Genomic DNA, 26,116 nt, shown 5'->3' on the forward strand with positions numbered 1-26,116 from the left:
ATCAGTGGGATGGTAAAAACCAGTATGTATTAGACAATTCTCCGTGGACAAAATAATGAGACGTCTCATCAAAATTTTGGGATACAGTACAGTATAGTCAGTCAGTCAGTGTTCGTACAATCAATGTTTGTGAGAATGCTTCCGGCTCTTGTGATGAGTCTCGCCCTTCTCTCTGTGCCTTCTATGGATGGCCCTAAAAGTGAAGGCAAATGTTCCAACAGCGGCCATCACATATAAAGCCATGTATGGAGCCAATGCCAAGGCAGCTAGGTAGCAAGAGTATCCAGCAACCAGGTAAGCATAACTTAGCCTGATTTGCCCAAATAGGATCCCGCCTGGGATTGGAAACACAAAGAAATTAAAGTCCGGGTTTGAATCACATAAGCCATGCAGGATCACACCAATGCAGAGTAGAGAATCTGAAAGCCATGGAACCATGGGGATCCCAACCTGCAAATGTCAAGAGGAGCTATCTGAGTGCTAATAAAAAAATATACAAGGAGTACTTGAGGGCAGAATAAATGAAAAATATCTTATTAAAATAAAAAAATATCTTACTTGTGAGAACTGTATTCTAAAATGAAAAAAGAATGAAAATTTATGCTCAATCAAGATCGTCCCTGTCAAGGATTCAGCTACTTTGCACCCACCACTAGCAATGGTTAAAAAGAGTGGCAACAAAATTGGCATCATAATCATCAAGCATTGAGCTAGTGGCTTTCCACTAAACCTTCAGTTTGTCTCATTTTGTTATTGATATGGACTAAGTTTTAGGTTGGGAAGACTTTTATATATACCAGGCATTGTTTCATTCGACGCGTATTCATACTCAAAATATTAGTGCCCCGTGCAACTCTTAATCATGTTTGGCCAATAAATTGTCAAAATCGTATGCTATTTTGGAAAAAAAAAAAAAAAAAAAAAAGAATTCAATCGCATTCCAATGAGAGTATAGTGGAAGAACACACATACCTGAATCCAGGCAGCAAGAGAAGGGGCAAACATTAATGCTGCAAGCAAGTGTAAAATAAGCAAACCATGCTGGTGGTAGAAGATCTCCAATTGTGTGTCACCATAACTTCTTGTTGATTTTGGGCTACTGGTGCAGGTTTCATACAACTCCTTGCTATGGACACTACTGCGAAATGAAGCCATCAAAAAACTGTTCAAGAAAACAGACGAAGACACTTAGATCATTATTACAAGATGCAAATGGTATTCAAATGGCAAGTAAACAAATAAGGCATCCCAGAAAATATCAAAAGCAAACTAGTTAATTGCCTAACAGAAAATTTCATAACCACACTCAACATATGACAATGGACCTGAACCGTAAGTGGCCAAAAGCATAAACGTCCATAGAAATTCTGGATCGCTTCTGCTTGGTGTGTGTTAAGTGTTAACAAAAAACTGTAAATCAGGGACTCTTAAAAAAATCCTCTATTAGGAAAAGAAAGATATTTGATGCATAATATAAAACAAATCAATCTGGACATTACCAGTCCATATAAAGCTGGAATTAAGCCATCTACATGATCCAGGTAATGCTTTCACATGATAAAAAATATAAAAAAAATAAAAAAAAAAACATGCCATACCCTTACTCATAAATTATACTCTTATCCTAAAGAGAAATTTAACCAAGTAAATACGTGAATGTTAAAGGGATTCTGTTACAGGTACCTTGACATACTGCTGTGGCAGAATAAAGCATGATAGAAGAGCAAAACAAAGAGACCCAGTGCCGGATGCACAAAACATGCCAAGGAAATCGCAAGCAATGATGTAATAAGCAGAGGATTACCCCTTAAAACCCTTATCACCTGCTCCATGCAAAAGTAGACAAGGATCTATCATCAGATTTTGATAGTTGAACCTCAAAAGGGAAAAACAGAAAGAAAAACATAACATTCATCACAAAGTAAATTGCAGGTAACCAGAACATCATACGGTCTAAGAACCAGAATTTCCTTGCTTGATTAAATACAATATCCGGAGATTCAGGTACAAAGAAACCATCCGATCTAGCTTACCGGAAGATTAAATTTACCTTAATTGATGCAAGGGTGCAGGAAAAATTGATTAGCCACTGCATACAGGAAAACCAAGAAGTCCCTTCCCACATTTGTGACCTGACAAATAAAAATTTTCTTAGCATATAAAATATCATAAGAAAAGTTAATGTGTATGTCAATTTCCATTAGATAGAGAATTTTGAGTACATTTCTATTTATTGTTCATGAACCTCTTAATTTTATTAGATAGACTTACACAACTAAGACTTCAAATAAAGTTGCTCCTCTTATAATGATTACAAAAATGAATATCACATAATCAAGATAGTAAATGCACAAGGAGGCAGATGCACACAGACATTGCAACTAACCGTTTCTTGATGGATACATGGATGATTCCAGCCACATAGAAAACCATTTGGGAAAGTAGTATCAGAACAGCTATCACTCCATTAGCACAAATAAAGCAGAATATGGAGACAAAAACAAAACTTAGAGTTGGAGGGTCAGATTGATAAATGAGGCATGAAATGAGCACAGCAAGAATAACTGGTAAAGTGATGTGAAATATAAATGGCCTTGGCATTCTCAAGTTTGATTCAACAGCAGATAGCAATGATGGTATGGGCTGATCAACTTCCCATGCATGTGCCTGCCGCATCAAAGCGAAAAACACAACAGCAACGCAAAGGCCAAGAATCTGCATGGAATTGATGCATTAAAGGAAAGACCTATATAAATATACTAATCAGAATGAATAAGTAGGGTAAAATATATTATTCACAACGAAGCTGGAGAGATGCATTGTCAACACAGGCAGTTCATTAAATGATTACGATTGGGGTTGAATGTCCTCATTTTGAGAAAGTGACAAAGAGTATACGTCATTGCTTTTAGTTAAAAATGGTGAAGAGTAATCTTATTTCATTAATAAAAGAGCATAAAGAACTCTCCACAAAATAGTAAAAAATCTTATACCAAATTGAACAATTAATGGCGATAAAGTTCCTAACTGTTATGTGTTCCAAAAGTAAATACAGAATAAGCTTCTAGATAGGAATATCAGCTACATGTTATAAACATATAAAGTTCGCCAAAAATCAACAAATTTTTGAATAATACTTGGTAACAAAGGATTTACCTGTGACACATATAAAAGCAAGAATCTAGCAGCAGCAGCAGCAATAGAAACATGAACAGTACTTCTATATGAACAATGTGGATCTACCTGAAAATAATTGCACAGTAAAAAATTGATAACATAATACTGATAAAAATCCAAAGACTCCAGTTTCACAGGTTTTTTCCATTAGGGGGAAACCTAAAATATCAATTCAAGCAACCATACCAGTACAAAAACAGTTGTCTTATCAGACTGTTGAGAAGAAGTCCAGAGTGCTGGGGAGGAATCCACAACAATTGATTCTGAATTCAAATTTGGAAATGCATGCAAACCAGAGGTCACATCCCAAGCTAGTGCCACGGGAGGGAAACACCGTAGCTTGCAAAGCCCTGCATTTCAGAGGATCAGAAGCTAAATGTAATCAATGAAATTGACAAACCATCTATTCAGGAGGGATAAGCAATTAAACATAAAAGCCAGCTCACATGTAATCAGTGATGAAGCTTCAAGTCGCAGTAGCAAAATTCTTATAATATTGTACTGAAGCAAAATTTTTGCAATTATTATCAGAATTACTTTCATTAGAAACAGAGCTTGTTAACAAAGGTTTCAGCGGGCAGAAAACTGGTTTTAAGGTGATCATTTATGTTTATGAACAGCTGACATTATCCAACTAGTTTTTGTATTATCAGAGGGAGTCATTTTGAAGAAAGCCAGCCGCATGGAGTTTTACTCGAGTTGGAGGTAAGGCTCACAGCCAATCCCCTTCCTTTTCTTTTCTTTTGAGATTCAAATCATATTATTCTATCATTATCTTTTTTCTTTCATTTCTATTATAACCCTTGCAACCTTCCACTTATCACATTCATGCCACAAACCCTACCGCATATGAGGAAGTCCTCTTGCAGTAATTGGGAGTGGATAGGCAACTAAGAATGGTTTAAAATCCCAAATTCAAGAATCCCAAATACTTGTGAGGTAGAATTGACAGAGAAATGAACTTACTACTATTTTCTGCATCTTCGGATGCTTCAAATTCTGACCTTTTTATTCCGCAGCCAGTAGGTGTAAGAGATAATGAAACAGGAAGATGCCCTAAGCTAACTAAGAATGTAAAATTGAGAGTGAGAGGATGGTCCTCCTTCAAGTTCACTTCCTGTAAAACAATCAATTTAAGTATAAAGAATCATTACATAACTTCTGCAATAACGAAGCTGTCTCAAAAGCCAAGCCCTTGTAGATCAAATGGTGAGGCATCTCCACTTGGGGGCTATGTCCCGGGTTCGATTCCGAGTGGATGCGTGTGAGAGTGTGGAGTAAAAAAAAAAAAAAACCAAGCTGTCTCGAAAATCTTAACCTTGTTTGAAATTAAAGAATGAACCAGCTGGTAGCTTGAGAATAAATGTTCTCCATCTTTTGGATTGAAAAATTGCCCAACCCCCATAGAAACTGCTGGTGGCGGTCTACCTGAAACACTCTGAATGAAGATATAAAATGTTTCAGTAGCTAAATAGTATACAAAAGTAAAAGTGTCACATTCTCATAAAATTTATAGCCAGCAATGATAGTGTGTTAAACAGGACCATAAGCAGGCTGAAGAAACTTATAAGGTCACTGCTCGGATTAGTTGATCTTGTCATAAAGCTTGTTAACTAAACTTAATCTTGCAGTTAGTTATCATGAGAACCAATCAAGCGGTCTTCACGACTTAGCAAAAAGCTTTTTGGCTTAATCCACTCAAAGATAGAGGAAACCTTCATTCATAGACTTCATTTTATAACTATATGAATCTTGAAGTGCATGTAAAACATACGGGTCCTTTTCAAAATTTAAATCACTAGAATTATTGGAAAGTAATTTCGACAGTAACTAGTTTTCCATTTCCCAATGTTTCTGATATCAAATTCAAAAGCAATGCCACATACCACTAAAGAAACAATTAGATGAAGAATAACAAAAATAAATAAACTGCAAGGAAAAGAATACCGGTCGAGGGGCCACGGATATTGTCAGGAACCTATAACCATGCATATCTTCAGGGCCCAACCAAAATACTGCAGAAGGAGGAGCTTGCTCAGTTTGACTACCTGGCTCAATCTTACATAACAAAATATTCATATTTAGATAGGAGAGTATAAATTTTGAATTATATAAAGACATCGGAAATCAAAGATAGAGAATACTGTAGACTTTTCTTAATGCCTACACATATTATACCTGCCTTGGAGCTGGTCCAGATGGAATCTGGATCATTTTTAATGTTACATCAACTACACTTTCAGAAGCTGAAATTTCTGCAGCTGAAGTTCCCTTTTCTCGCCAAAGATGGAGTCGCACACCAGAACAAGGTGAAAGATTTGTGACAAAAACAAAGTGATCTTTCCTTTCTGCACCCTGCATTTTGAAAAGGCTTTATGGATCCTGATCACAAGTTAAAACTATATTGGCGATGATTATCCATAGCACAATCTCAAAGCTACCAAGTTTCTTATCACAATAAAACAGACAAGCTTCAGGACTCAAAACAATCCAAATTTATATTTATCCAAGTTTCACTCCAAAAAGCTATGGATCAGATTTGTGGATATTTTACAAGTGAGGAAGTTGCTATCTCCGAAATTGTAAAGATAGAGGTATCCACACAGAAAATAAAAACATAAGAGGGAGAGAGAGAGATGATCCAATTCAGAACCCTGTACTCCTACGGATGCAGTGCAAAAATTAGAAGTTTATTGAACTCTGTCAATGAAGCTAACCAGTTTCTGAATGTCCAACCACCGTCTTCTCCCATCCATTGCTAAAACTGTGACAGTATTTGTATGGATATAGAGGTCTCTTTCAAGTCCATCCTCATTCCAGTGGCTATTAGTTGGGCAGCCCGAAAACCTGAGAACTTGTGATCCTGTTTCATTGTTGTGATTTCCAAAATAAATAAAGACCAATCACTCCAGAAGATCAAGTATTACACCACCATCCAGAAGATCAATTATTACAGCACCGACGCTGAATCCAAGTCAAAAGTAAAACTGTTACATAAATTAGATAAGATTTTTTGTTTTTTAGGGGGAGGGGGGGTGGAGGGGAAAAAGAAAGAAAAGGAAAACCTAAATTAGATCTCTATTTCTAAAATACCAAAATTGTAACCATCCCTATAGTTGCCAAAATTCCACTAAAGCACCAAGAGAAAATACTATAAAATAAATATTATATGCCATCTCAGATTAAAAAGTATTATTTAAATTGCTAAGAATGCAAATACATCTAACCATGGTACACAGTCTATAAGACAAAATTCATCCAGTTAGGGAATATGAATAATAGGATTACTGTAGAAGATACCAGAAATGGTCTTTCCGATTTCCTTAGGAAAATGGCCAGACGTTTGCGGTAGCTGTTGTAGTCCATGTGAAATGAAGTTCTGTGGGATTCCACTATGAAGCATTTTCAGAAATATTCCAAGTCTTTGCTGTACATCATTAAATGGTTGAGCTGTCTTTGTGTCTATTAGACTCAGGAGAGTATGTGATACCTAAACAATGAATATTATATTCAGGGCAGCTTATGCTATAACATTGCAACTCAAGTAGAGCAATTCAACTTACTTGAACAACTAGCTGATTACACCATAAGATAACCTGGTGGCCCATTGACAACCAGACATTCCTCATGCCAGTGCTACTTATCATAAATCCATGTGTAGGAGGAACAATGCCATCAAGGGTCTCCAAACTTGAGCGCACCTACAAATGGAAATTGGGAATAAAGAACATAAAATAATTATAAATCAGCTCATTTAATGAGTGTAACTAAAGGTATAACAAGAATTAGTATTTAGAGAGCATCTTACGCTCTAATCCTTTTAAGTAGACTAAATCAGAGATTAACCATAGTTATGGAATATATATATATATAACTAAAATTAGATAGGATGGCCGGAATAATTAAAATTAAAAAACAAGGAACAGAAATCCATAGAGGTAAAAAACATAAAAACAATTTCCACAATAGCACAAATTAAAATTTTCTGGTACAAGGTAAGCACAGAAAATTAAAGAAACTGAATCAGGGAAATCTAATATGAAGGTTTATCAAACTGTTGCTATATCTACATGCAACCAGTATAAGAAGGTAAAGCAAACAATATTGCAGAATAATGTCACTGGAGAGATTGCTCTATTTCCATGGGACTTTCAGAAGCCTTCTGAAATCCAAAGTTCTAGTTTGTGATCATAAAATGAGTAAATGAAAATATGAGCATGCCTGATAATCATTATAGCCACCAGATATGGAGACAATGACAACATGAGAAAGGAAAGGACCAGACAGGTAGTGTCCCTCTTGAGAAGTTTGAACTTCATAGCCTTTCCTCCATTCACGATTCACATGTGCATAATAATGGCCCAATGATGGCTGCAACGGCAATGGAGGAGACCTGAAAAAATATGTAAAATTATTGAAAACTGCACTATATTAAAAATAAAAATAAATAAATCAAAGAAAAAATCAAAGCTAAAACAAACTGTGAATTTTACTGGTGTGGAGTAGAAAGAGTCAGAATAGTCTCAACAGCAAACTTTCTCAAATAGGGGTGCACCACTGCAGCTCTAGCAACAAAACCACCCATGGAGTGACCAACCAAAATCACACTCTTAGGTAAACTGCTAGCTATAGAACTTCCTTCTTTTGCTCGAGCATCACGGGATTCTTTATATAAATCCAGAATCTGCATCATAAACACTACATAAATTAATGGAAACAGGAAAAAGGATTCACTGAGAGTGACAGAGAGGGAGAGGACAAATCAATGTGAAGAAATTAACACATCATAAGCCACAATCAAAATCACATTAAAGCCAGAGGCCACATTATGTGAATTTGCTTCTTTTTCCAATTATCTTACTTTTTATATCACTTATTTAGGTTTATTCTCTAGCATGTCGGCCTGTCATTCAATCTGGATTCCAATTATTATCACACATGGAAAAACTTGTCATGAGTTATGAAGCAAATTGATACCCTGTGAATGGCATATACTACATAGTCTGCTTGATCTTGAAGTATTCGACCATCCATTGCAGAGTGTTCACCCACAAGATCCACTGCAAACCAATTCAGCATTGAAGCATATTTAGTGGGTAATATAATGTCCAACAAGTCTACACCCACTTGCTCTCCCAAACTTGATGAATCTTGGTACAAATTCATTTCAAGTGGACCTCCTTGATAAGCCCTGTCAGATTCAGCACCTAGTGATCTGACCTGTATGAGTACAGGTACACATACATATGTAAGTAACTGGTGAAAAAGGGAAAGCATGAGTTTGGTCACCAAAACTGATCCATTCATCATGTAGTTCACCGCTCAAATGAATATATGAATATAAAACAGATCAGAGAATTGCACTACAATTACCAAGTCTATTGTGGAATTCACCTATGAATCAATCACATACATTAGAAAGAACCCAGAGAGAATTTATCAACCAACAACAAGCTCCCAATTATATGGCTACACAGTTGTACAACGCTAACTTACAAATCACAATAGATAGCTATTTGATAAACAATGAAGAAATATGTGTGGTGTCAACATACTCAAAATGACATAGTACACAACATCAGTGAAGACTAAGAAACACTTGCCTGTTTGTAGCATCCCCCGTTGCCTGGAATGAAAAGAACAGGAACACCATTAAGCTTTTTAAGGTGATCGTTAAAATCAATCTTTCTCCAGCCTTCATGGTACAGATATAAGCTATACCGTGCAGAAGTTGCATTTTCTGACTTGGAAATAGGAATGTAAGTGGGGTACATATATGTCATGACACAACCATTTGATATTGGTCTCAACAAACCAAGAAGACCAGCCAAGATCATCCCTAGGGATATGACGACAATAACCCCCACTCCAAATTTCGATTGCACGCCTTTCATGTCAAGCCCACTTCCAAGCCCCAACCTTAATACCATTTTCCCAATCACCAGCAGCAAACAGAAGCTACCATCCTAAATGAACTGCCGGAAAACAAACAAAGCATTACGGCACATGGAAAGGAGAGTATAAAGGGGAAAATAAAGAAGCAGTAAGCGCGTACTGAAGAAACGAAGTACATTGGGAGACAGAAGTAGTTGAATCAATCACAATAATAATTTAAAAACAAAATCTTGATAAGAAGACAATAAATGAGGAACCGATCAAGCTAAACAAGAACGTTAACAGCTGCAAACTAGAACACAGTTGCACGTTAAGAAGCATCAATACAGCTCCGCTCAGATCAATTCTGCGCAGATGTATATCGAGTTAGATCAAAATAAATGCAATGCAAAGATACCCCGAGCTGAAGCCATCCCCGCGACTTCAAAGCTCAGCGTAAGTAAGTAAATAAAGCAATTGAAAGTAGGAAATCGACAGAAAATCACCTAGAGGAGAGAGATCGAGCAGAAAGAGAAGGGTAGTTGAGCTAAGAAGAGAAAGACGAGCTGAAGAGAAGAGAAGAGGAGAGTGGGGGTTGTTTTTCCTAGGGTCATTTAAAATAGGTAATTAATGGTCGGGCTTTATTTACATCTAAATATACATAATCTGAAAATGGAAAGATAATTAGTTGAAATGCGGTATATTGTGGTGTGTCGTGTATAAATACATAAATAAATGTTAAAGGAGTAGTTCACCTCACCTCGATAGGTCGCGGCGGCGAGAATCCCCAAGCTCGAGTCGGACCGGACGTGCGATCAATTAATTCATGTGCGATGCGATCGATCAAATATACGTATTGTCTTATTGGGATCCCATCTTATTATACTTGGCTAATTAATTAATATTGCTTGCTTCGCTGAATAGTGAGTGAATACCAGTGGAGTTCCAGTAATACATACAGATACAGATTCAGTTAACTAAACAAAGCAAGCCCTCATTCAATCTCCACGTCAAAAAATATAAAATAAAAAAGAAAAAAGTGTTCTCTTCTCTTGGCCTCGCCCCTTTTAGGTAGCTTTATTCTTTCTTGTGATAAATGGCATTCTAAATCATTCACTTTTGTCAAAGGCTGTACGAGAAGGGCAATTCATTTGCCATGAAGTTGAAGGAAGCAACAGAGAAAGAATAGCAAGTTAAGTTATACATACAACAATACAATGAATGAGCTACAAAAGTCTTCCTCAAACATAAAAGCATATCCCCTTCCCTTACACATGCATACATACCTTTTTGCAATTAAATCAATCCAAGGTCGTGGGAATACATACATATTTATATATAGGACAAGTACAGAGGACTGATTATATACCATAAGAATATCGGGGAGCCGGCAGTGGCGGTGGCATGTTACATACCAAAGAATGTCGACAAAGAATAACCATGTTACGTAGGCTTGCCAAACTCAATTGGGTACAACAACCTCAACTCAAAGACCTAATCAAGGAAGGGAAGCTCTCTATAATACAAGAAGATAACAAAAACCCGAGTCAAGGAAGGAACCGTAATATATCCCCCACGCGCGCACACACACACACCACAGTAAAACTCAATAGGAGAACTCATGACCTCGAATGGAGATGTATTTTTTTACCCAGATGGCAATGTCTTCTGCGCATGCATGGGCCTGAGGGGTCTTTAAAAGTATGTCCAGTGTGGCAAATTCGTGGACTGCATCCTTGTACTCAAGGACAGGTGCATCCACATTCACCTTCCGGAGCTCTTCGGAGTAAGCAATGGCCCTATCTCTCATCCAATCGTGCTCGGCCACGACTGTCAGTGTTGGAGGCATTTGCCTCAGAGGAGGTCCTCCTCTGCCAGAAACTAGTGGGTTGGCAGCGGCGTGATCCAGGTTGAATTCCTCCTCGGGTAACACAAGTTTCCATGCAAGCAAGCACATTGCCTTGTCATAGAAGTAGGAGTTTGCAAGTTTGATTTCAGATTGTGTTGGTACACTTCCCATGAAGAAAGGATAAAGCAAAACCTGGGCAACCACTTTTACTGGATCTATACGATTACCAGCTTCGACAGCCTTTCTCGCCACGTAATCAGCAATGTTTCCTCCGCAACTCACCCCAAGAAGTACACATCTGCACAATGTAAGATTGAAATGATAATCAGAATCCTATTTTTTATTTCAGCACATTCAACACAGATGGGGATAAAACAATGCAAGCAACAAAATATTAAATGTTTATGCATACCCTTGGAGCAATATAACAAATCTTGTTCTATCACCAACAATAACATTAAACAGAGTATGGAATATGAGTGCTCAAAATGTATACATTCCAAACCTTTTCTAGCAGAGAAAGGAAAGAAGTACAGCGAATCATGATGCAGCTGACTAACAGATTGTTGGAGAACAGTGAGAGAGATTCTTATTAGCTTAGTAAATATCAATACATGCCTTAGCAGATGAGCAAAAACACAAATATCAAAGGAAACAGAAAAAACCTCAAAATAGGCCAAGAAATCATTAGGAATGTGTGTTTGTTCTGCCTTGCCGCATTGCTTCCTCTATAATAACAAAATGCAAATCTAGACCAACTAAAAGACGGCATGTTTTATTGTCCTATTATAAGCAATACAAAAAGGCTGATATAGAATTTAATGCAGTAATAGCATACAGAGGGAATCAAATTATAGTTAGCTATACTTAGCTTTGCAAGCAATCTAATCACACAATAGGGCAATGCAGACTTTCTTTATCAGGAAAAGCTAAATAATTTAATATGCAACATACACATCATTCGAGAATCTAATTACAAAAATCTATGTTACAAGTGTTCTTTTATCTAAACTAATCACAAGAGATCAATATCTGAATTGAATTCTTAAACAGTGATTTGTTATCCTTCAAGCACTAAACATGATTGGAAAAGAACTGAGATAACAAATGCTAACATCCTAGATCAAACACTTTTTCCAGGTTTTAAGAGAAATTATTCATCATGCTAGTTACTTCCAGCTTTTATGCAATCACGGTCAAATCACATCATCCATTGATACTATCAAATCAAATTCATCTCCATCAAATGAATGAATTCATATAGAGGTTGTATATGAGCTAAAACAACACAAACCGTTCAAGACAGAACATCAATGGTAAAAGGCAACACATGTCAAGAAACCAACCTCGTTGGATCCCCATGAGCAGCCAACCAAGGCTCCACCATTGACGACCCAAATGCATCGGCCAGGTGCCAATTACTATCAGACCTTCTCAGATCCGCTGCTTCTCCCTTACCCAAGGACTTGCTACATTCAGCCAAGTTTGCCTGCTTAGCTAGCCATTGCAGTACCTTCAGACCATCCTCGAATGCAGCTGGATACTTACTCTCCGGCGCCAATCTATACCCAACTGCTAACACAATGACATCACAGAGCTTCGCAATACGCCGACAGAAAAAATCATTCGCCACCGAATCATTGCTGCCGCTGACAAAACCCCCACCGTGAAACTGCAACATCACGGGTAGTCTGCGACAATTTCGACCCTTGGGATTGTACCCCTGGTAACTCCCACTTTCGGATTTCAGATTCGAATCATCTGTGCTCCCCCCATAACTATTTCTCCGATGATTGTTATCAAAACTCTGGGTGCGCTTAACCGCAACGCCGTTGCTGCTAGAAACAAGGCCATTATTCGAAGATCCATAACTGTTGCGACGAGATTGGGACTGAGTCGGATCCGATCCGTCTCTCAATTTTCCCACACGAGATTTGGTTAGGGTTTCGGGACCGTAAAGACAAGTATCGGGGATAAAAATGCGAATGGAGAGAGATGTTGTGGGATCGATATGTATGTCTTTGGTGGCGACGCCATCTGTGAAGGAAGGATTGGCAGCCGCAGGTGTCTCTTCCTCCGGCCTCGATGTGATCCCAAATGTGCCGCTGCCGCCAACGGCGTCATTTTCCGCCTCCTGTAATCGGCTCTGCAACCGATGCTTTATCATAAACTTGAAAAATACGCTATACAATTTGACACCAATGCTTGGCATTTCCCCAATCTGATAAAATTATGCAGCACATACAATCAGGCGTGTATACACACCACCGCCTTCTACAGCCCTTGGCTTCCGCAACTGATCCGATGCGCGATTAGGGGAAAAAGAAGAAGGAAATTGCAATTAGATTCAAACCTCAAGAAATCCAATGCGAGGAGGATATATAGTTTATTCCGAAAAATATTAGAGGTTTTGAATTGAAATTGGAACCCAACAAGTACCAAAAATGAAAATCGAAATCAAGCAGGCAGGCAGAGATAGAGGAGATGGGGAGAAGGCGGGGAATCTACGGGCCCGTGGGTACAAACTGCATTGAATTTTGAAAGAAGTGAGGATAATTTTATGACAATGGAGATGTCGACCTCGTTGGCCTGCTCGTGACGATCCGATCCGGTGCGTCGTGCACCGGTGGTCCGGATCTGGTGCGGCTTTATATGTCTATGTTGCTGTTTGTAATTATTACTTGTATCGTTTGAATGAGAGGTGAGCCGAGTCTAGTGTCGTCGGGTCGGGTCGGGTCGGGATAGTAATTTACAATGAATTGAGTGATTCGATCTGACGAGGTCTTGTTATTGAGTGATTAATCTTTCCTTATTATGTTGCTATATGAATAAAAGAAGCATTTAATGCGTCTATCAAGTAGTCTCACTGCGACCTATTCATTTAATCCCTCTTGAGTCTTGACTGACTGACTGACTGGTGATCATTAAAATACTGCTCCTTCCGCCAAATTGTGACCGGGAGAGGGAGACAAGTATTATGCGAGTATTTACTTACTTCCTTTCGTCACAAAACTATAATATTAATTAGGACACGGTATTTCAGAAATATTAATATTATATTAATAATTGGTAAAAAATATAGATATAAGATTTTTTTTTGCCCTTGAATATAGTACATTAGTGTAAAAAGTAGTGGCAATTGTATAATAAAAATGAAAAAGTAACAGTAATTTTACGATGATACAATTCTTAATGAAAATAAGACTGTTGTTTTGAGACAAACAAAAATACTAAACAAAATTATTATATTGTGAGGGAGTATTTATTTATTTATGGTATTACAAGGAAAGGAGCTGAGGGGAGGCCAGTGTGGCGGCTGTTGAATTGTTGTCGACTTCGAAATATTGAATTCCATAATTGACTCTCTTGATTTTTAATTTTTGTTGGACTACAGGTAAGTTCATGATTCGTGATAGTTGGAGATGGATCAAGTCTCAATGAAATTTAAAATAAGAATTTTGGGTATTTAAAATTTTGAGCTTTCTTATAAAATATTTAAGGGAAGAATTACGTGATTTTTTTTATTATTATTTTTTTTTAAGTTGTAATTCGAAACTTACAAGTCTATAAATAAATTTGGAAGAGTTAGGATTTGGTAATTATTATTTGGTATTTTATTTATACCTTGTGAAATTTATAATTTTTCATAGCATTATGTTATTTCTTAAAAAATTATAACATTCAATCCACTATTTAAAAAATAATTAGAAAATTTAACTCAAATTACAATAAATATATGTACACTTACAAATTTTATCTAATCAATAAGCTTTAAGCTTAATCAAATAAACAAATCTTCGGTTTTTATTTTATATTACTAAAATTATAATTTAATGGTAAAGATTGTCATGATAAAGAATCGGTTTTTTCATTAAATTTGAAGAATTGTGATGTTATATACTTGAAGACTTGTGTCGATGATTCATCGTGGATGTGATATATTCGGCTTGATCATTAGAATTTGGAGACTTGAAAGGAAATATGAGAAAAAAAAATGATAATGAAGATCTTCTCATAATTGACTATTTAGATCAATTGAGTAAGACATGTCTTTTTGAAAAATACTTAAGAGTTTTTTGAAAAATTCATATTCAATAGTCACTGAGCTACTATAAATTTATAATTGTTTTACGTCCATGTTTGTGATGTGATCAAATCACAATAGTTGGATAAAAGCTCTTACTTCATATTCTTTATTAATGATTATAGTAAGGGTGTGAAGTTTGATGCTTTTAAGAAAGTCAAAAACATCAATGGAGAATAAAATGATTTTAAAATCAATATTTTGAAGACTGATCGATGAGGTAAATTTTTGTCAAAAAAAATCACAAAGTTTTGTAAGGTGTGTGACATTTGGCAAAATATCATACTATGGATGAGTTCTATGATACAACTAATATGTTGAATGATTATAACATATTGTGTTTGTTGGTGGATCTTGAACCTAAGTCCCTTTAAAAAATTAAGAAAGACAAGAAGTAGATTCAAAACATGAATAAAAATATACGAGTCATTGAAAATATGATTAAATATCTATATCAAGTGGTGGAATAATAAAGGAAATAAGAATGAGAAAGGAAAAGTCTTGATGTATAAAGTTCCATTGAAGTCAAAGATAACAAAATATTGAATTTATTATGATGAGGTGTGGATTGAAGACAATTATTCTACTAATCTCATTTCAATGAAAAGTATATCAATGAGATGCCAAATTTGCATTTATTAATATTCGATTATGTTGTTCAATACCATGAAGCTAAAATTTTAAATTTGAAGAAGACACTCCGTAGGCGCAAACAAATTCCTCGAATATAAAACACAAATATTTGAGGTGCATTTTTAAATTTTTTGGAGATTATGTAGAAGTAGAACTAACCGGTGAGAAGAAGAAAAGAAGACAACTCAAGAGCCGGTCTGCATCTGCTACTTAACCAAGGACCCTGACTATTTTAAAGTTAGAGTAAAATCAAAATTATAAATCTAATATCTATACTTAGGCTTGATTCTTGTATGTCACGTAGTTTTTTTTTTTTTTTTTCGTGGAACCCACCACTTAAAATTAACAATAATAAAATAAAAAAAGAGTGAGCGATGATGGCTGTGGAAGAATAATAATAATATACTAGTATGTTAGTAATAGTAAGTAACTAAAAATATATTAAAGAAAATAATTATTATATAATAAAAATAATTTAATTACGATGACCAAAATTATAAATTATAAAATTAAAAATATGATTAAAATATATTACTATTATATTTTGAAAACAAAATCGACAAATTATATGGAGGAATCAAAATATAAAAAGTAATGTTGGGATGAAAATAGTATTATTATATAATTTTTATATAATATATAAATAATAAATATATATCTAAATAAAATCAAAATTAAAATAAAAAATAATTATTTTCAATTAAAATTAATTAATTTTTTAAAAAAAATCTAGAAAATAAAAATGAATATATTGATGGAACAAAAAAATTGTTATGTTTTGACCAGATTGAGTGAGTATTTAAAGACGAAAAAAATTGTTATGTAATGGTATAATTATAATTTAAATAGAAGTTAAATATATTTTGGTAATAGTATATCATTACTTTTATTAAAATAGAAAATGAGTAATTTTAATGGGACAGACTAAATAATAAAAATAGTACTTTGAATTGTACCTGATAAAATACTATTTTTTTTTATAAAACATCAGGTCAAAATATTATTTACACAAAGATTAAAATTAATATTTCATTTTAAATCAATTTCAAACTAAAATCAAACAAATTAAATGATAAATTATTGAAAATGCAATTAAGCAAACTATACATATTTAGCACCTTTTTAATATATCAAATTAGTTGACTATTTTTTTTTCATAATATTTTTTCTGAAATTTGTTTATAATAACATAGATAAATAAAATTTTTAGTTATTATTTTAATAGTATTTTATTATTAGCACATAATCACTATTAATAAAATATAAAAAATACATATTAAATAAAAGAGATGAAAAAATACATATAATTAAAAAGAATTGAACATTGAATATATTTATCAATTATTATTGTATGTTTTATGAACTTAGTAATATTTATAGTTATTATTTTTCTAATAATAATAACTATTTTATAATTGTGCAGATTATTCTTCAAAATATATTCTTCTTTCATTCCAGAACTATAATGTTAGTTGTCTTGGACATGAGATTTAACGAATATTAATATTATAACGATTGTTGGTACAAAATACGAGTTAAAAGACCTTTTTGTCTTTTTAAATGTATTAATATAAAAAGTAGAACAATTGTGTAATAAAAAAAAATATGAGTAATTTTACAGTCATGTTATTTATGAAAATAAAATTATTGTTTTGGGACAGACAAAAATAATAAACAAAGACTATTATATTGGGGCGGATGGAGTATTAGCATATACAATGTAAAATGCCAACAAAATATAATTATATATATATTTTAGTAACAACAATACTATTTATGGTGTATTCATTTCATATTTTTAGATTAATGTATTTTTATATTAGGTATAAAGAATAGTACAAGTAATACAAAAATAATACTTCCTCCTACCAATAGAAAGTATACATAATTTTATTATGAGACGTCAAATTACAAAATACCAATTCTATTAAATGCTATTTTTTTTTTTTTCATAAATATTCTTATTTTATATCACATTATTACTTTTATACCAAAAATTTAGGGTAAATATGTCATTACACTGCTTTTATTAAAATATTATTATTTTTAAACTCCGCCGCCAAAAAATAAATGTATATTTCTTACCTAAGGAAGGGAGTATGTTGTATTGAATTATTAACTTTTTATTTGAGATAAATAGAATATATATTAGATATATATTGTGTTAATATATATGTTATGTTTTATAATACTTATGAAAAATATTGACACTAAAAAATATATTGGACGAAAAAACTCCTAATAACTATTTACATATTTTTTTAATATATATTTAATGGAATATATAATATTGTATAAAAAATATATAAAAAATTACTCCCTCCGTCCGTCCAGTTAGAAAGTATACATATTTTTATTTTGGGACGTTCAATTACAAAGTAAACATTTCATTAAATACTTTACTTTTTTCCACAAATACCTCTATTTTACATCACATTATTACTTTTACACCAAAAAGCAAGGGCAAAAATATCATTACACTATCCACTATAATTAAAATACTATTATTTCTTAAACACTGCGTCAAAAGTAATTGTATACTTTTTTTTTTGGACGGAGTGAGTAATTTATTATTGCACCTTTACAAATAATAATGTACAAATAAAATAACATAAAAATATTATTTATCATTCGTCCGTACATGAATAAATAAATTTGAAATGGGAAAATTACGAAAAGGGGCATCAAATTTGCCCGACCCGTGACCCGATCCAGTTCACCACCGCCACTCAAAACGGATCCGATGAGTTTCTTTCCCCCCTGCCCGCTGCCTTTGGCTGGGAAGATTTGGGGGGATTGAGACACAAGCAAACACAGCACGCATCACTTAAAAGAAACTCGGGATTGGCTGATTCGGTGATGACATTTGCTTCAACAACTTGCAAGCGTAGAAGATTCATCGCTCTCTCCCAAATGGAATCTGATTCGGCTAAGGTAGTCATTCATTTTGGTTATGGGTTCTGGAGGGTTTCGGTGGTTGTCTTGGCTGATTTAGGCCCTTTTTTGTTTGTGGCCACCTTATAGTTCTAAATATATATGTGCGTCTCTGAATCCATATATATATATATGTATATGTAATTAACGTTATTGCCAGTTTATCTTGTGTTAATAGAGAATTATATACTGTCTTTTATATTGTGAGGGAAGAAGTTCATGATCAGTTAAAGTGGATTTGAAAATGGCTACTGTTTTTTCCTGCTCCATGCGACTACTACGATTTCCTCCAGCATATGAATATAACTTTTGAGCATGGATTTTGGTGGTACGAATCAAAAAGAACTTCCTAATGCTCTTTGAAAGAGTTTGCTAAAATCTGATTTACATAATAGGTCAAGGCCGTGTCGTGAAATTCAGAAGGAATAGATGGTATTATCCCGATTAGTTGTATTGAGCTGTTCTGAAGATGAATTTTGGATCTTTCTTGTATAGTGGATTTTTTTTTAATGTTTTTTGAGGACATGGGATGTGATGTTTTAAATGAAATTTTAGCGATGGATGTGATGTTTTTAAGGGAAATTGAGAGGTAGAAAAAAAAAACAAAAACCCTGAAGTTATTTTTTGTTGTGCACTTTTGATGTGAAGGTTAATCAACAGTACAGGAGTTTTTATGTGATTTGATTGTGTTATTTAATTATGTAATAGCGCTGTACTTTTTGATCATATGTAGGTAATAACTAATTTTAAGGTGCAATGTATATCAAATAGATTACTATTATGTAGTATATACATTAAAATATGGTCTGACATCAAGGGTGGTAAAGTTGTGTAAGCCTGTTGCTCTTTTCTGTTTAATCCATTCCAACACATGTTGCATTGTAAGAGTTAAAAAACATCTGTTTGCATATCTTGCTATCAACTTGTACGGTCTTATGCATGCATGGTATAATCCTGAAGCTTCAACTTGTCTGACTGCTTAGTCTTTCTAGAATTGAGATATTTCTTTGCTTTGATGTATCTAGGCAATGCTTGTTGCTGCAAAGGAAAAATATGGACGGGAACTTCATGTATTCGAAACATCTCTAGCTTCTGCAAGCCTTGGAAGCTCTACTGAGACAGGTATGTGAGTTCATGTAAAAGCTTTTGTTTCCACAATTGTTTACTGATGGTGCATTTTTCGTTTTCTACTTGTTCCAGAGGAGCCAGATAACTTTTATGAGTTTACAGCAGAGGACTACTACCGTCTGTTGGCAACAAAGAAGGAAGGTATGTCTAATTATTTCTTTAATAGATGATTAAATTGTCAGTTTGGAAGGGTAATGATATTGATATTGGATTCTGTATGTTTTCTCCTTCTGAAAAGAAAATTAGGTACTCATAAATTAGTTAATCCAAAATTATTTTCTAATTTTCAAACCATGTGCAGAGAAATACTTGAAGACAAAAAAAATCCGGGATGCGGAAGAGGCTGCTCGCAGGTCAAAGATTACAAAGGTGTAATGTCATTCGTTTTGTATGAACACTTCTGTTTAAGGATCAACATTCTGTCTTTGTAGATGAGTCACTAATCTTCACTCAATTAATTCATTCTGCTCAAGCAGGCAGTGATCCGAGTGCGTTATCCTGATAATAATACGCTTGAGGTTACATTTCATCCATCTGAGACAATTCAGAGTTTGATTGATTTGCTAAAGAAAGTGGTTGCTCACCCAGAATTACCATTCTATCTATGTGAGAACCCAATGATTGTTGTTGTTCTTAGGCACAGAAAAAAGGCCCTGAAAAATCTTGACATTTTTTCAAGTGTAAGATTTTAATTGTGGGTTTGTTTGCATTTCAGATACAACACCTCCAAAAAAGCTTATAAAGGATATGTCCCAGGACTTTTATAGTGCTGGTTTTGTACCCGGTGCTATTGTGTACTTTGCTCATGATGTGCCGAAAGGTATTTTATAGTTTCTGCTTGTGGGGTTCTTTTCTTGCTTGGCTTTAAGTTCATGTCCCGCTGCAATAATCCCATAATTTAGCTCCAAGCTCAGGTATTAGTTTTGAATTCTTGTCAGTGCAGAATCTTTTGAGAGCAAGCATGACGCATCCTCTTTATGAACCAAGAAATTTGAAATATTCTACATTCTAATTTGTTATATAATGTTTTTCAATGCTTTTGGAAAACCTGCTCTGTACCTCTAGGATATTCCCATCATTGGCGCTTTTGGTTGTTTCAATGAACAATTGTTTCACATATCAACTTGGGCGATATCTTCGGCTAAGCATTACCGGCTTCCCTTCTCTTGCTGTATTTTGAATGTCTTAAAAACTTTTTAGGTGCTGATGATGCTCCATTGGCTGGTCCCTTCCTTCAAGAGGAAGTGATGTCCTTGAAAGGTCTGGAATTTGTGGCCCAAGAAGCAGAGCCTACACCAGAGCAGAAACCAGAACCTGTCTATACCAGCAGCCAGACACTTGTCCCTGCGGCAAAGCCAAACGAAAAAAAGAATATTAAACCCAAGTGGTTGAAAATGTAAACTCTATCGAACTGTTTGTCTTTTCTTATAATCTTACCCGGGCATCTTCAAGTTTGTGAATGATCACATGGCTGAAAAGATCTATCTGCCGAATACTTTGTAAATTTTTGTTGTCTTCAACAAAAAGGTAAACAATGTTTGAAAGTCTACTATCCCCAAATTCTTTTTGAATCAGGTATATAAGCCACAAAGGCAGATGACGATGCAACATCAGGTAATTGTTTTTTTGGCATGTGCATATGCCACCCGCTGTTTGAATCTTCTTCCTCTTTAATAAATCCATATTACTGAGAAGAGTGTGACAATGCACACGCTAATGAAGATAGTTCTTTTAGCTTGTTTTCTAAATTCAAATTGTGTTATTCTAGATGTTAGGGAGATGACTCTTTTAGCTTGTGTGCTAAATTCAAAATGTGTTTGTTTTAGATGTTAGGGTAGATAGGTTTTTAGCTTGTTTGGTGGTGTAATGTTATAACACATTGATAGAATAGCTTACATCTGTTACGATGTACAATTAAAAAAAAAAAAAAAAAAAAAAAAAAAAAAGTGAACATGATCCTTAGTGTTTTAAATTATTACTTTTATCCTTAGTGTTTTAAATCATTACTTTTCTGGATATTTTTTTAATTTATTTTAAATTTTGGGAATCCTACGTAGCTTTTTTTTTTTTTTTTTTCCGGTAGTTTTGTAAGTTATATTTTTTTATTATTATTTTATCATTGTTGAACAATTATTCTATTATTTGGCCAACTTGATTGCAACATGAAGCATTTGACATAAATAATGCATGCAGCCTGCTTCATGAGATTTATGTCTGTGTTGATGAAACAATCGTATGTATGTGTGGACAAGTTTGGAACTTCTTTGTATTTAAAATATTCTTGTAAAATATTGAAGAAATGTCTATAGTTTGGCTAGAACATTACAGTAGGAGGAGGTCATTTATAAATCAGCCAACTGTAAGAAGAGTTGTTTTGAGAGAATACTTTTATGTATTACTACTCTTAGGTGTATTGTGCAAAACTGTCTGTGAATGTTCCTTGAGTTCCAAAAGTAACAATATATTGGTTTATAATTTTATATAATGTCAATAATAATAATTAAAAAAAAGTTATAAATGCTAATATATTATTAAAATAAATAAATTTATAAATTATGTAAATATATTAGTTTATTAACAAGTAAAAATAGAATGTTATAAATTGTATTTTAATAATTTAGAAAAAAATACTTTAGATAAAAATAATTGAAATTTTATTATAAAATAAATATATAATATATATTTTGAAAAATTATTATTAATATAAACTGGGTTAAAAGTTAAATATGTACATCTATTGAATCAATCAATTGGAGTAGCCTTAATACACGGAACCACAGGAAAAGCGCATGGATCTGTACGTGCTAGAAATAAGCTACAATTGAAAAGTTGTAACCGCAATGGATCGGAGTTTCCGCCTACCGCCTATGGCTTCAAGAATGCGTAACCTTCCCTTCTTTTTATCATTATAAATACATAATAGCAACCTACATGCATTTTCTCATCTCTTATTTCTTCTCCTCTCAATCTAGCTTATATTAATTACTTCATTTCATTTCACCATGGCGAAAATCAAGATTGGAATCAACGGTAATGTTCAATCGTATGATTACTACGTATTGCATGTATCATTATTTTAAAATAATTAGGGCTATTGAAGTTGATGATTCTTAAATGTTTGGATTGGATTGTTTTGGAGAAATAATTTTGATGAATAACAGAAATCAAAACCAAAACCAAACCTTAAATAAACATACTAGGTCTCAGCTATTACAAAGTCAGTCAATCATTCATTTTTCTATGGTCAGGATTTGGAAGGATTGGCCGCTTGGTGGCCAGAGTAGCTCTACAGAGCGATGATGTCGAGCTTGTTGCCGTTAACGATCCATTTATTACCACCGAGTACATGGTACTGTATATCTTCCATGTTTTGATCATACTACTTAAGGAATTAAGGAAGCTGGTTCATGCATTAGATGCCGCATAAAGTTAATTTGTGATGTTTTTGTTACATTTCACTTCTTCCATATAGTTTTTATGGAATGATGCACAGAACACAAATATCAGCCAAATTCGCTTTGCAGAATATTTTAAGGGTCTGCTAGACAGACCAATCACTGGACTTTACTTTTCGTTGTTAGTGATTTCACGTACAAACAAAGCTAAATGTAATTTGCAGCAATCATGAAGGATTTTTATATTTTCATAGTTCTCATGTAGTTTGGAATAATTATATATGGATAAACATGCTAGTTAAGGTTCGATGCTAGTCAGTCCACCTTAGCATTAGTGTGCAGTTACGACAAAAATAGGCTTTTTGATTTTTTTAGTAAGTGAATTGTGGTTCTCATGGTGTTGCACAGACCTATATGTTCAAATACGACACCGTTCATGGTCAATGGAAAAAGGTCGAGATCAAGATGAAGGATTCCAAGACCCTTCTCTTCGGAGACAAGGCAGTAACAGTGTTTGGCATGAAGTAAAAGCTTCTCCATTAGCAGTTTGAGGTTGTAATCAATGATCAAACCACGTCGTCTATTAATACGGTTATTTTTCCTTCTGAAAAAAATAGGAACCCAGAGGAAATTCCATGGGGTGAAGCCGGGGCTCAATATGTTGTGGAATCCACCGGTGTCTTCACTGACAAGGACAAGGCGGCTGCCCATTTGAAGGTTAGTTAAGTTTATTATGGAGTATCATCTTTGATTCTCTTGTATTTGCATGCTATTAAAATTTTGGTGGTCACCAAGTCACTAACACGGTTCTATTTGTCTTTGGTTGTGTTACGGTGATCTTGTAGGGAGGTGCAAAGAAGGTGGTTATCTCTGCCCCCAGCGCAGATGCTCCCATGTTTGTTGTTGGTGTGAACGAGAAGGAATACAAGTCTGACATCAATATTGTTTCTAATGCTAGTTGCACAACCAACTGTCTAGCCCCTTTGGCAAAGGTATATTTCCCAAACTCTGGGGCCAGAATACGTTGGATTGAATTGAATTCATACTTTCTGCATACCGGCTTGAGCATAAGACTAAGGTGTTATATATACATATTACCACAGGTACTTAATGACAAGTTTGGTATCGTTGAGGGGCTAATGACCACCGTCCACTCCATTACCGGTAAGTGGTGGCACTGGTTAGTTGTTACTCAAATTCATTGGAGTATTATTTATTTTCCATTTTATGGATGCACGCACCAATCCATGGTTGAATTTTATTCTTCTTCTGTCTTTCAGCAACACAGAAGACGGTTGATGGCCCATCAATGAAGGACTGGAGAGGTGGAAGAGCAGCTTCATTCAACATCATTCCTAGCAGCACTGGAGCTGCTAAGGTGACTAAAATGCCCATGTTCATTTTAGAGTGCTATAAATATGATTCTTGACCATCTCCATGCCATAGCCAAACCATTAGAGTATCTGGTGGCTTCTCTGTTAAAATGGCATTTGCTCCAAGTCCCTTAACTTAGACAATGTCTTTTCGCTATAGGCTGTTGGAAAAGTGCTCCCTGCACTGAATGGAAAGCTCACTGGAATGGCTTTCCGTGTTCCAACGGTCGATGTTTCAGTCGTTGACCTTACTGCAAGGCTTGAGAAGGCTGCTTCGTATGATCAAATTAAAGCAGCTATCAAGTAAGCTTCGTCTTGATCTTAGGAATTTATTATTTATTGTGTTGTGTCTTTTTGAGGGAATGTGTTTCGATTTCTCATCTAATCTGATCTGATCTACCACGACAGGGAGGCTTCTGAGGGTAACATGAAAGGAATCCTTGGATACACTGAAGATGATGTAGTGTCAAGTGACTTTGTAGGTGACTGCAGGTGCGTGGTTGATCTCATTGATATAATCACATACTATCATTTTGTATCCCGACCCGTGTGAAGGAATAAATAAATAAATACCACCCCCTGCCCTACATCCACATCCTTTTTCTCTATATTTATAAAATCTGCTCTGCTCCAACACACTTTTATAATGAAGCAAGATTTGCTTTTTGACGGGGACAGATCAAGCATTTTCGATGCCAAGGCTGGAATTGCACTTACCGACAATTTTGTCAAGGTTGTTTCCTGGTACGACAATGAATGGGGTTACAGGTGCGCAATGCAGTTACTTACATATTACATACGTAGTTATATCATCCTAGTAATTGCATCACATTACGAATGATTATAATGATAAATTCATTGTGTTGCAGCAACCGTGTTGTTGACCTTGTCCGACACATGGCAAAGACTGGTTGAAGGACAATGCTATGCTATGCTATGCAATGCTGTTGTGTCGGTTTTGCTGTGCAACCTTGTCTAGATATACTGTGTTTAGAAATAACTAGTGTGCTTGCTGCCTGCCTGCCTGCTCAAGTTCTAGCCAGTGAACGTTTTCAGGAAATTTTGAAGTTTAGTTTTGCTATTTAACGCTCCTTTCTTCACATTTGGCCAATAAAAATAAATTTGGATCTGTTATATGTATACTTCAGAAGTGAAGTGAGCGAGAACATGAAAATGATGAGATTGGGTGATTCTGATTCTGTTAAGAGAGTAGTAGTAAGGCAGTGACAGAGGACAAGTCATCTCTTTCTTACGCTGTGTGAAAGGGACAGCTCTCCTACTTTTTTGTTCTTTTAATTAACAAATGGAAAATTTGGTTGTTTCAGTAGCTGAATTTGAATATAATAAATTTGCCAAAGTAATTGACTTGACTTGGCGTGTAGTGTAGTGTAGTGTAGCGTATGTATGTATGTATGTATGTATCATGTTGACTGACTGCACAAGTGCAAGCAAGTTGTAATCAACTTGTACGGCTATATCTATATGTATAGCTTGTAATAGGAAAATATATAGGAGGACGACGGACGCATCCAACCCAATGGAGAAAACATATAGAGGAAGGAAGGAAGGAAGGAACATGGGTCGGAGCTGGGAATAGGGATGGGTGTCAAATTATAATATTAATACGTTACTTAGTACAAATTAAGAAAATAGCTCTACCATTTGGGAT

The 26,116-nt window shown here is 34.8% G+C and overlaps 4 protein-coding genes across 11 annotated transcripts; 2 read left to right on the plus strand and 2 right to left on the minus strand.

The window, feature by feature from the left end:
- Positions 1-44: 44 nt before the first annotated feature.
- Positions 45-9,911, minus strand: LOC127242099 (uncharacterized). 7 transcript variants are annotated; one of them, XM_051261472.1, is made up of 20 exons: positions 9,558-9,683; positions 9,249-9,418; positions 8,781-9,152; positions 8,155-8,397; positions 7,671-7,861; positions 7,399-7,570; positions 6,741-6,878; positions 6,478-6,667; positions 5,895-6,040; positions 5,356-5,532; positions 5,125-5,235; positions 4,496-4,615; positions 4,144-4,294; positions 3,364-3,527; positions 3,157-3,243; positions 2,387-2,715; positions 2,051-2,132; positions 1,684-1,823; positions 973-1,162; positions 45-450 (listed from the first exon to the last, which is right to left on the minus strand). In XM_051261472.1, the coding sequence occupies exons 3-20, from the start codon at positions 9,105-9,107 to the stop codon at positions 121-123; spliced, it is 3,288 nt and encodes a 1,095-aa protein (XP_051117429.1). In that variant the 5' UTR covers positions 9,108-9,152; positions 9,249-9,418; positions 9,558-9,683; the 3' UTR covers positions 45-120. The 7 variants fall into 7 exon arrangements, with proteins under 7 accessions (XP_051117429.1, XP_051117420.1, XP_051117443.1 ...); XM_051261463.1 differs by having other exon boundaries at positions 9,233-9,418; XM_051261486.1 differs by lacking the exons at positions 9,249-9,418; positions 9,558-9,683 and adding an exon at positions 9,812-9,911.
- A 323-nt stretch (positions 9,912-10,234) lies between these two features.
- On the minus strand, positions 10,235-13,555 carry LOC127244550 (probable carboxylesterase 11). The gene is made up of 2 exons (XM_051265125.1): positions 12,247-13,555; positions 10,235-11,198 (listed from the first exon to the last, which is right to left on the minus strand). Exons 1-2 carry the CDS (start codon positions 13,110-13,112, stop codon positions 10,658-10,660), a joined length of 1,407 nt encoding a protein of 468 aa, XP_051121082.1. The 5' UTR covers positions 13,113-13,555; the 3' UTR covers positions 10,235-10,657.
- A 4,777-nt stretch (positions 13,556-18,332) lies between these two features.
- LOC127244455 (plant UBX domain-containing protein 1) lies at positions 18,333-21,239 on the plus strand. The gene is made up of 7 exons (XM_051265014.1): positions 18,333-18,551; positions 19,577-19,673; positions 19,752-19,820; positions 19,981-20,048; positions 20,156-20,285; positions 20,395-20,499; positions 20,880-21,239. Exons 1-7 carry the CDS (start codon positions 18,477-18,479, stop codon positions 21,077-21,079), a joined length of 744 nt encoding a protein of 247 aa, XP_051120971.1. The 5' UTR covers positions 18,333-18,476; the 3' UTR covers positions 21,080-21,239.
- LOC127244444 (glyceraldehyde-3-phosphate dehydrogenase, cytosolic) lies at positions 21,240-25,867 on the plus strand. Of its 2 annotated transcripts, XM_051264998.1 has the most exons (12): positions 21,240-21,293; positions 22,460-22,562; positions 22,928-23,028; positions 23,483-23,598; positions 23,692-23,791; positions 23,920-24,066; positions 24,178-24,238; positions 24,355-24,452; positions 24,608-24,750; positions 24,856-24,939; positions 25,126-25,215; positions 25,317-25,867. In XM_051264998.1, exons 2-12 carry the CDS (start codon positions 22,520-22,522, stop codon positions 25,360-25,362), a joined length of 1,029 nt encoding a protein of 342 aa, XP_051120955.1. In that variant the 5' UTR covers positions 21,240-21,293; positions 22,460-22,519; the 3' UTR covers positions 25,363-25,867. The 2 variants fall into 2 exon arrangements, with proteins under 2 accessions (XP_051120955.1, XP_051120964.1); XM_051265007.1 differs by lacking the exon at positions 21,240-21,293 and having other exon boundaries at positions 22,465-22,709.
- The last annotated feature ends 249 nt before the right edge of the window (positions 25,868-26,116 follow it).

This window comes from Andrographis paniculata, unplaced genomic scaffold (genome assembly GCF_009805555.1).
Source record: "Andrographis paniculata isolate CXL003 unplaced genomic scaffold, ASM980555v1 Contig19END, whole genome shotgun sequence".
Classification (NCBI taxonomy): Eukaryota; Viridiplantae; Streptophyta; class Magnoliopsida; order Lamiales; family Acanthaceae; genus Andrographis; species Andrographis paniculata.

What these genes read in the sequence shown, in the direction of transcription:
- LOC127242099 (XM_051261486.1), bottom strand. Translation starts at nt 9,107, where the DNA reads ATGGTATTAAGGTTGGGGCTTGGAAGTGGGCTTGACATGAAAGGCGTG. An exon ending in ACTCTTTCTACTCCACACCA is followed by an intron (nt 7,571 to 7,670) that starts GTAAAATTCACA and finishes ATATTTTTTCAG; the next exon opens with GTCTCCTCCATTGCCGTTGC. An exon ending in ATTCTTTAATTTCAAACAAG is followed by an intron (nt 4,295 to 4,495) that starts GTTAAGATTTTC and finishes ATTGTTTTACAG; the next exon opens with GAAGTGAACTTGAAGGAGGA.
- LOC127244550 (XM_051265125.1), bottom strand. Translation starts at nt 13,112, where the DNA reads ATGCCAAGCATTGGTGTCAAATTGTATAGCGTATTTTTCAAGTTTATG. An exon ending in GCTCATGGGGATCCAACGAG is followed by an intron (nt 11,199 to 12,246) that starts GTTGGTTTCTTG and finishes TACATTGTGCAG; the next exon opens with ATGTGTACTTCTTGGGGTGA.
- LOC127244455 (XM_051265014.1), top strand. Translation starts at nt 18,477, where the DNA reads ATGACATTTGCTTCAACAACTTGCAAGCGTAGAAGATTCATCGCTCTC. An exon ending in TGGAAGCTCTACTGAGACAG is followed by an intron (nt 19,674 to 19,751) that starts GTATGTGAGTTC and finishes TACTTGTTCCAG; the next exon opens with AGGAGCCAGATAACTTTTAT. An exon ending in GCAGGTCAAAGATTACAAAG is followed by an intron (nt 20,049 to 20,155) that starts GTGTAATGTCAT and finishes CTGCTCAAGCAG; the next exon opens with GCAGTGATCCGAGTGCGTTA.
- LOC127244444 (XM_051264998.1), top strand. Translation starts at nt 22,520, where the DNA reads ATGGATCGGAGTTTCCGCCTACCGCCTATGGCTTCAAGAATGC. An exon ending in GTCTAGCCCCTTTGGCAAAG is followed by an intron (nt 24,067 to 24,177) that starts GTATATTTCCCA and finishes ATATTACCACAG; the next exon opens with GTACTTAATGACAAGTTTGG. An exon ending in CAAATTAAAGCAGCTATCAA is followed by an intron (nt 24,751 to 24,855) that starts GTAAGCTTCGTC and finishes CTACCACGACAG; the next exon opens with GGAGGCTTCTGAGGGTAACA.